The sequence below is a fragment of the Rousettus aegyptiacus genome, unplaced genomic scaffold (genome assembly GCF_014176215.1).
Source record: "Rousettus aegyptiacus isolate mRouAeg1 unplaced genomic scaffold, mRouAeg1.p scaffold_m13_p_7, whole genome shotgun sequence".
Classification (NCBI taxonomy): domain Eukaryota; kingdom Metazoa; phylum Chordata; class Mammalia; order Chiroptera; family Pteropodidae; genus Rousettus; species Rousettus aegyptiacus.
The window spans coordinates 47,507,445-47,517,425 of record NW_023416310.1 but is presented as its reverse complement, the minus strand read 5'-3'; the positions used below and the strand labels follow the sequence as shown (position 1 = coordinate 47,517,425).

The following is a 9,981-nucleotide window of genomic DNA, read 5'->3' as shown; positions in this document are numbered from 1 at the left end:
ACAGGCAGTAGGGTCACTCAGGTACCAGTTTCCAGTCTAGTATCTGCAATTTTCCAGTTGGAGACATGGGGAATATTACCCAAGCTCTCTGCTTCAGTTTCCTTACCAGTGAAAATGACAGTAGCAATAGCACCTGCCTTAAATGATTATCTCTTGAAATAAAAGAGAAAAATCATATAAATAGTAGAACCAGGACACCTAAGTCCACAGATTTAACCATTAACACTACAATTGCCTCACAACCATAATGCATATGAAACAACAACATATAAAGACTGGAAAGAAATACAATTGTTAGCAGTGTTTATTTCTGGATGGTGAGATTATGATCTATTTTTATTTTCTTTGTATTATTCTGTATTTTCCAAATTACTTTTATAATCAGAACAAAAGGCTGTATATGATGTTCAGATGCTTTAAGATCATTTGACTGTCTTTACTGCATTACAATCTTTGACTATTTTCTCATGTAAACTTCTCAGCAACTGTGTGATGTAGGAATCATTATCCCCATTTTCTAGATGAGGACATGAGGCTGAGAGAGAGGTCTCATCGCCGCTAAGTGGCAGAGAGCCAAGATCCATAGGCAGGTTTGGCTCTCTCCAAAGCTAGGTTCTGTCCACAGGAATGCTGGACCATGGGGGTCAGTGCCAGGACTCTCACGCCCTAGACTTCTGATCATAGAATTAAAGTTGGAGGCTGTCAGAGTTGGGCCTGTAGCAGATGTGCTCCTGTGGGGCTCCTGTACTGGTTTCCTACATCTATATTTCTGGTGGAGGATAGGGCCTGGAGAGTGGAGATTTCCATATCCTCCTCTCACAGCATAGGAAGTCAAGGGGTGCTGTGGAGAGTCTCCCCAAGAAGAAATAAAGATTTCCACTAGAACTAAAGGTATCCAGTAGAGGAACTAAAAATAATAGCATAACTACACAAGACTGAGGGAGGGAAGTGGGTGTAAGATAAATCATTATCTATCACAGCAGGAAGACAATAGATAATAGCCAGTCCTGATTGATCTAGATATAGCTATGCAAGCATTTTAAATAAAGATATGGAAGCAAACACCAGGCTTGAAAACACAGGTGGAGACTATAAGTGATTATCCCTGAGTCCAGGGGTGGAGCGGGAGTTTTTGCTTTTCATCATAAAGCGCTTTTGTCCTATTTGATTTTTTTAAAGCTGTGTGAGTTGCATTTTTAAAAATTTATTTTAAAAGTACAGGCTCTGGAAGTAAAAAAAACAAGTACAGGCTTTGGAGTCATCTATGTGGATTCAAATCTTACCTTTCTGCTGGTTATGGATCTTGGGCAAGATAATATATCAAACTGGAAAATAAGGATGAAAACCATACTCACCCCACAAGGTTACTCTGAGGATAAAATGAGGTAATGTATATAAAGCACACAAATCAGTACTGGCCAAAATTCAGCAACTGTAATTATAAACCATTGTTATCGTTATTAATAAGCCAAGCGTGCAATATCCAGAGCTTGTACATAGTAGGCACTTAATGGTTGGAATAGTTTAAAACCTTCAGCAGAACCTATAATTTCTCCCAACTCATGACGCATGAGCTCCAGCACTCTGAGTGAACACTTAAATATTGATGTGGTTACTCATTTATTCATCATTTTGCTTTCCGCCGCAGTGTCCACAGAGGGCGAGCCCAGCATTCTGGCCTCCGCGCCGCGGTCTCGCCGCATCCGTAGTCTCCTCCCGCGCGGAAGCTGGAAGCAGCGGCCGCTCACCCGCTTCCAGGTCGCTGATGCGGGGTTGTCACGTGGCGAAGCGGGAATCGTTTCTGGTTTCAGCCGGGCTTCTTCTCGGGCAGGGGCGGGCTGGAGAAGGGGGAGCGCCGCTCAAGATGAGAATAGTAGGGGTCCACATCACTCTCACGTTCTCGCGCCAAGAAGATGGCCATCCTGGGCAGTTTTAAGGAGAGACCTTTCCGGAGCAGAGATATTTTGAAGAAAGATTTGGGATTGGCCGCGAGACGCGGAGCGGGCATTTCAGAACCAGCCAAGGGTGTCGCGGGGCCCCCGGGGAGGCGGGGTTTCGCGGGTGCCCCCAGTCCGGGGCGGGGCCACGTCCGGAGCCCCGCCCACCCCTCTGCAGAGGCCGCGCGCCCTGCTGTCCTCAGCAATCCCGGCGCGTCTGCGGCTGCCGGGGCGAGGGCGCGGCGGCCAGCGATCCCGCAGCACTGCCGCACCGCGGCGCGGGACTGGGTCGCGGGTTGCGGGCAGTGGCGTGGCGCGGGGCGGGGCGCTGACGTCGCGGCGCGGCAGGCGGCCGGGGAGGCGGGGCGGTGGGCGGTGGCGGCCCCTTCGGCCCAGCCCAGCCCGCAGCTGTCGCGCCTGGGTGTGCGAGCGGCGGCGGCGGTGGCGGTGGCGGCGTCCCTCCGCCGCTGCTTAGTTTCTCACTTGGTCCCTGTGTCTGCGTCGGGCTGGCCCAGCCCTCGCCCGCCGCCGCTTCCCCCGCCATGGCCCTGGTGCCGGGCGCCGAGCCGGCGGCGGGGCCCTCCCGCTGGCTACCCACGCACGTCCAGGTGACCGTGCTGCGGGCCCGCGGGCTGCGGGGCAAGAGTTCCGGGGCGGGCAGCACCAGCGACGCGTACACGGTGATCCAGGTGGGCCGCGAGAAGTACAGCACGTCGGTGGTGGAGAAGACGCCCGGCTGCCCCGAGTGGCGCGAGGAGTGCTCATTTGAGCTGCCGCCCGGCGCCCTAGACGGCCTGCTGCGGGCACAGGAGGCAGATGCGGGCCCGGCTCCCTGGGCCGCAGGCTCAGCCGCTGCCTGCGAGCTGGTGCTCACCACTATGCACCGCTCGCTCATAGGCGTCGACAAGTTCCTGGGCCAGGCCACGGTGGCGCTGGACAAGGTTTTTGGCGCAGGCCGCGCCCAGCACACGCAGTGAGTGAGGGGTGCGGGGCGCGGAAACGGTTAAAGGCCTATGTAGGCGGGGCGGCTGGGGTAGCAGGACCCCGAACCTCGGCCTGGGCGGTGCGCCCTTTGCCTCGCGCTCAAGGGCGCAAACCGACAAGTTGGTTCTTCGTTTTTCGGGGTCCCCTTCCGATTCCCAAACGAGTGCTGTACTTGGCCCCTGGTGGGCCATGGGAGGCCCAGAGAGGTGTGAATGGCGGCCTAGCGTTAGGAGTAGATTGTCAAATAAAGTTAGGGGTAGGATCCAGGGACTCTTGGACAGTGGGAACCTCAAGAAAGAAAATTCTGTGGTCATTCTTAGGGCCTCTCCGGGATTGTCACCCTTTCCTCGAAGGGGAGGGGAACTGCTGGCGCCTGACCCACGCCAGGTCTGCTGGCGAGTAGAGAGACGCAGTCTCGCCCTGTGGCGGAAGGAAGGTACACTGTTACCCCCAGGGTGAGATTGAACCCAGGTGCCTCACCAAATCTAGAGACTGCGAGAGCATCTGCTTCTTGTCTGGTACCGGATACCCTGTGCCCTTTAGAGACACCCGGGACCCTGTTCCTCTGTGTCTCTGGCCGGAGAACAAGAGAACCTCAAAAGAAAGGAAACACTTTAGTTAGGCTTCAAGCTCCTGCCTCTCCTGCCTGAAGTGGAAACAGGGGCATGGTTAATGCACTGCAGGAGATAATCTCCCAGTCACTTCCACCTGGAAAGGCCAGTGGTTTTTTTTTTTGTTTTTCGTTATTTTTTTTTAAATCATTTATTTTGGCAGCCTTTAACCTTCCCTGTGTTAACATCAAGGCTTCAGACTTGGAGCCTCATTTCCTGTTTTGGGCTTGGGCAGGATCTGTCCCCAGGACTGACTACCTGCTCTGGATCACTCAAGTGATCCACTGGGTGACACTTCCCCTGGCCCCATGGGTCCTGGATGGGGAGGGTAAGGGAATGGGGGCAGGGATGTGCTATATGTGGGGACAGGTGCTAAAAAGGTTTGCCCAAGTGGAATGGCACCCAACTGCTTAAATCTAGGAAGGCTTGCTGGAGGAGGATGAGCTTGGTCCAGACCCAAATGAAAGCAGGCGTTGGATACAAAAGAGTCTGACCTTGAACGTTTTTCAAAGTGTGGGTAGGGAAGGGCCTTCATGGCTCTTTGTGGTCTAAAGTGGGAAGCACAGGGCAGGTTCCCCGCAGGGCTGCGACTTGGCTCCATCTCCCCCTCCCCTGGCCTTCTCCTCTCCTTCCCTCATGACTTGCTGTTTGGTTGCTGGGTGTGGGATCATGTGGTATAGCTTGGCCCTTGTTTTGTTTTTTTCCTCCCCTTTTCTGTCCTCTTCCTCCTTCCTGACTCAGGGAACCCAAGAGGGTGGATGTGGAGAGGAAAGCTTTCCCTTGGATCTCTTAGCCCTTTCTTTTTTTCTGAAGAGGCTCATATCCCCAGATTCAATCACACCCCTTTCTTTCTTAGTCCTTCAACCTTTATGTCTCAGACTTGTAGATGACACATCTGCAGGGTACACAAAAGTTTCCAGGCTTGTAGGAAGGGGCTTCTGTGAGGTCAGTGACTTTGTGAAGGGCCTTTGATTTTTTGTTCCGTTCCTGTGTATCTTGCTTAGCTGAGCTATGTCTGTAGGCCCAGGTGGGCCTGTTTTCAGTCAAGAACAGTCCTTCCTGGAGTATTTGACTTGCCACCTCTTGATCTGAATGGATGCCTTAATTGACTTTATAGAAATCATCTTGCCACCAGGATCTTTCTGCACCCAGCTGGCTGCCTTTCCTCTGATGCACTGACCTGGGTTATTAATAGAACCTGAAGGGGGCAGGGAAGAGAGGGACACTTGTGGTGGGCAGAGGAAAAGTCTATGAAATTGGCCTGATTTTCTAGTACACTGGACCTTACAGCATGCCCACTGACATAGGGTGAGGACTGCTGCCCCCACTCTGGCCCCCAACTCTGGCTTTAATGGTCACTCCTGGTTGCCTTTCCTGGAGCCCTCTGGCATGGGCTGTTAAGACAGTGAGTCTGCACATTGACCAGTGGGGTGAGGTAAGATGGAGAGGACCAGGGTGTATCCTCCTTAGCTTTGGATAATGGTGGAAAAGAACAGTATCACACTTAACTCCAGGAACCAGCTGTGGTGTCTAAAGGAGGGCAGATGGTAGTTCTGTATTGCCAAGACAGAACCTGACTGGAGAAGGGCAACCTCTTGGTGGAAAGGAGGGGCCTGTTGAATGGCATGGCACAGATTCCAGGCCCAAACCTGCCACCTTGTGACAAGACAAACTCTAGGTGTCTCAGTTCTCTCATCTGTAAAATGGGACTAATTTACACCTTCAAAGGGTTGGTTTAAGAGATAAAATGAGAATGTAATTAAAGTACCTAGTGCAATTCTTGGACATGGTTGATAGTAAACAGTAGTATGGTGGTAGGAGGTTTTGGTAACAATATGTGGTAGCTCTGATCTGGAAGATATTACCTGCCCTGGGAGAGCCTCTCATTGATGGGAGGAGATAATATAGAACTTAGAGCCTGGGAAAGCCCCAGGACTGTGTGAGACAGGGTATGAGAATTCCTGATGAAATGGGCTGGCCTTTTGCAGTCCTCCACCATTCTCTTTGCTGCTAGAGGTTTGAGAACTAGGTAGGGCCAGACTTCACAGAGGCCTTCTGTAGACCTGAAGCCAGGCTCACATCAGCCTGCAGCTCTGCAGCTTTCCTTCCCAGCAGCCTTGTCTGGAGCTGCCCCTGTCCTCTTAGAAAGGCAGGATGGCAGAGTGTTTAAGAACCTGGAGACAGGTTTCACTCCCAGTTCTGTAACTTACTACCAGGCAAGTTACTTAACCTGTTTCCTCATTTCTACAGAGGTCATGATAATAATCATAGAACCGTACAGATAAAAGTAAGACGGTGTCTGTTAAAGCCTTAATATAGTTCCAGAACCATATCAAGCTTTCGAAAATAGTGTTGGGGTTACCCTCAGGGCCCTGCTTTGTGTGATGATGCTGATAGTGGTGGCTGGGATGCTAGGCACCTTAACAGCCCCGGAAGCTCCTTTGTCAGTGGGTTGCTCTTTTGAGGTGAGGGATTTCACTGGAGACTTCCAAATAATGGAAGAGGAAAGTCTCAAAACAAAATTTAAAGTAATACACAGGAAATTGATTATAAGCCATATGTGGCTCATCATGGCTCTGAAAATCCTGAGATGCTTTCCCGCTATTTCCTTTCAGGATTTTACCTCCAGCACCCTTCCTGGTACACCCCAATGGGTGCTCCGTGTGGCGTAAAATGGTTCCTGCCATATAGAATCCCCATCCTGGCTTGTTATCAGTGGCTTGGGGAAGCTGAGGCTGTGGGCCCGATTTGGTTTGGGACTAGTTTGTCTTTTTTTCCATTCCAAAGAGTAAAACTATTGTGACCAAGGACAGGCTGCTAACTGTGGACCCTTTAGAGGCTTTGTCAGCCCTGATCAGACCTGTGCCATTGGTTTTATAGGGGGGTCTCCGGGAAGCCTGTGCCCAAGGGGGACTTAGGCTTGAGACCAAAGTCATTTGGCCTGTGACTCTTGAGGAGGGTGGGTTTGGGGTCATTGGGAGAGACATCCTAGGGAAAATGCAGCTTATTGGCCTAAGTTTGGGGTGGTTTTTGAGGGCGTCTATTCATTCCTTAGCCTCCAGATGGCCTGTGTGGTACTGTTGTGGGCAGGTGGCCCATGACCTCACAGCCTTCTCTTTGCTGGTTTCCAGATGTACCTGCTCCTTAGGAAGCAGCAGAGGCCACAGGGGTCCTTGGCCTTGGCTCCTGTTCTGGCCCCAGATCTGGAGTTGGGGACCTGTGGGGCTGCTTGGGAAGTCTGCTTTGGCTACCAGAGAAGGGTGTGGCTATACTTGGAAGCCAGTCATTAGAAGACAGGAGGCTCCATCTATCTTAGTTATGGGGCAGTTTTTATTTGGGCTTGCTTGAGTAGTAGCATCTGGGGGGTGGTGTGTGGGGAGGGGTAGGAAGTGAGTATCTATCTCATCAGACTGGGCGGCTCCTCCCAGCTGGCACAGCAGCTTCCCCTTCCCTCTGCATCTGGCCCTACATGGAAACCCCATGTCTGCCCTATTCTCCCCTCCCTGTAGACAGCCAGGGACAGGCACAACTCAGCAGAGCCTCCAGCGCAGATGACCTTGAGGGCTGTCCTTTTCCTGTGATGGGGGCTGCCTGCCTCATTTGTTATTGCTGACACCCAGGTGCTGTGACATTCTTGCCTTGTCCAGATGTTTCCCTGCCCTCCCCACCCTGTGCAGGGACAGATAATTAATAAAATGACAGGAGCTCTGTGTGTTCTCTGGGAATCACTGCTCTTTTCCTTCCTTGTGAAAGGCCAGTCCTCTGTGAAATGATGTGGTCATGAAGAAGCTTCGCCCTTCTTCACAGCCAAGTAATAAAATAAGTCCACAGTGTGAGTCCTTTATGCACCTGGCATGCCCACTGACAGAGGAGAGTCTGATTGCTTTGCTCTTATTGAACTGGCCAAGGATGCCTTAGGTTCTTTCTTCCCTCTGGAATGATGGCGGTCATACAGAGAGCTGGCTGGGCTTGGCAGGTCATTTTGAGTCCTGAGTGTGGGACTGGCCCAGGCCTCTCCTCAGTGAGCAGTAAGCAAACAAGGACCCTGCAAGTTCAGCTTTCAGGAGGCAGTGCTTCAGAGGAGCTGCACAGGGAGGGGCTTTGTCGCCAACCACCTCAACCTTCAGCTGACCCGGGAGGTGGGGGGGGGGGGCGGTGGGATGATACAGTCTTTAATCCTGGAATTCTAATGTCAGAACTAGAAGAGCGCTTAGACATATGGAAATTGAGGCTGGGGAGGGAGAGTGACATGCTGTCAGCTACTCAGCAGTTAGGGAGGGTGGGGCTCTGTGTGGTTTCTGTTAGGCCCTGGCAGCCAGAAGATATGGCATTTGGGGCCCTGCGTGCATCCAAGGCTCTTTCTGTGGAAGTGCCTGTGGGCTTTTAGTGAGAGGTGGACATTTCCGCTGAGATGGGGGAGAGGGCCTTGGGGCTTATCTGCAGACCTGTAGGACAGTCTGGAGTGCCTGGGCAGAGGCTGAAGGAGGGGGGCAGGATACAGGTACCCCAAACTCCATGCCTGGAGGGCACAGTCTTATTAGGAGGGTGGAAGACTCTCACATTTGGAGGAAGGGCCATAGCCAGGCCAGGGAGCACTGGAGATGTTCAGAGCAGATGGAGCCATTGGGGTCAGGGAAGGCTTCTGTGAGAAGGGGGCATACACCAAATACCTCCTGCTTTCTCTGAGTTCCTACACTGACAGTATGTGGCACTCCGTTTGGAGGATTATTATTGCCTTGTTGGCTTGATGTATCATTCATCAAGCCCTTTCTAGGTGCTGCCACTGTCCTAAGGACTTGACTTAACATTAGCTCACAGCAAATCCTAAAGGTATAGGTACTGTTACTGTGTAACAGATGGGGAAAAATGGAGAGCCAAAGTGACAATTCTAAAGACGCAGTACCTGGCAGAGCCAGGATTTGGACCCAGGTACCTGGCTTCACATTCTTTGCTCTTCATCACCATGCTGTACTTACTGACCACCTCACTACCCCATGTCTCCCATGATTCAGCTCTGCATGGGACTAGGTGCTCAGTAGGTGTTCTCCTGAGGGTTCCTCTCTCCTCCGCAGAGCAGAGCAGAGCAGAGCTCAGGGTTAGGCTTGAGGGCTCTGAAAGCATGACCTGCTTCTCCCACTCGGGGCCTTGTTAACTGGAGTAAGTGTGTTTGGTCTGTGGCTCCGTGTCTTGTGTGTCTGTCTTGGCATGGGGGTGTTGCCCAGCACTTTGAGAAGGAGGGTATCGCTGCCACCAGGGTTCCCCTCAGGAGCTGGAGGAGGCCCGGAAAGCTCTGCCTTGGCCCCGGTCACCCCCAACCCCAGGGAGATTTGCTCCCATTGGCTTATGCAGTAGAGCAGGGCACGAGTGCATCAGCAGTTATGAGACTTCCAGACCTGGCCCAGGACATCACATGGTTGTTTCACTGTGATGGAACACTGCGAGCCATCTACTTCCTCCCCCTACAGTGATGCAGTCATTTGCTTTTTTGTTTTTTTTTTTTTCCTTTCTTTTGTTCAACATCTAGGAAGCAATGACTGGGCAACCGTTGTGCCTGGGTCAGGGCTTTGGAGAAAACGAGAAAGAAAATGTATAGCCCTTTCTCTAAAAGGTGACAATATGTTTGAGACAAGAATACTTAACTAACAAAGCAGCATAGAAAAAGTGTGAGAGAAGGAAAGGGTCAGAACAACGGTCCAAACTTACCAGGGTTGGAGTGATCAGAGTGGGCTTCCTGGGGGAGGCAGGACTTTGAATGGCAGGGGAGGCATGTGTGTGTTTGGGCACATTTCTAGGAGGGACACCACCATTCCTCCAGAAGAGGAGGTAAGGGTGGTGGGGCTGGGCCAGGAGAGAGGGTGGAGGGGAGCCAAGCCTAGTTTCCTATTTGCCTCTCTCAGCAAAACAGCATGACTTTCTTCTTCTTCTTCTTCTTCTTTTTTTTTTTTTTTGAGTAGTTCACCTGGTTCAAATTCTAAAGGTACAGAGGGTACACAATGAAAAATCTCCCTTGCTCTGACCTGAGTCACCCAGCTCCTCTCTTCGGAGGTATCCAACATTACCAGTTCTTGTGTAACCGTCCAAAGTTATCCCATGCATTCAAAAGCCGATGCATTATGTATTTTCTTCTCCCCCTCCCTTTTCATTTGCACAAATGCAACATTCTCTACACGTGTTTCTACCTATGATCAGCATGACTTCCTCACAAAGGGATGTTTACTGTTTGTCTCATCCTGTAATGAATCTTGAACTGAGACCTTGGCAGAGGGAATGGGTACCACTTAGGTTTGTCCTCTTGACCGAAGACTCCTGTTTGGGGGGAATATGGGATTAGGAGCAAACTGGGGAGGGATAAGAGCTTAAGTAGAATTTCTTCCTTGTTACCCTGTCTGCCAAAGATCCCGGAGAGAGGTCGTCTTGCTTGTTCTCTGCTTCCTCCTGGGCATGGTGAT

At 51.5% G+C, this 9,981-nt stretch overlaps 1 protein-coding gene across 4 annotated transcripts in view; it reads left to right on the top strand.

Moving 5' to 3' along the window:
- Positions 1-1,589: 1,589 nt before the first annotated feature.
- Positions 1,590-9,981, top strand: part of RAB11FIP5 (RAB11 family interacting protein 5) — a 35,740-nt gene continuing 27,348 nt past the window's right edge. The window contains exon 1 of one of the 4 annotated variants that reach the window (XM_036225200.1): positions 1,590-1,758. In XM_036225200.1, coding sequence (XP_036081093.1) covers positions 1,607-1,758 — 152 coding nt within the window. In that variant the 5' untranslated portion in view covers positions 1,590-1,606. Of the gene's footprint in view, positions 1,759-2,178; positions 2,911-9,981 lie in introns of those variants that run through there. The other 3 variants (XM_016130597.2, XM_036225199.1, XM_036225201.1) reach the window with 3 other exon arrangements.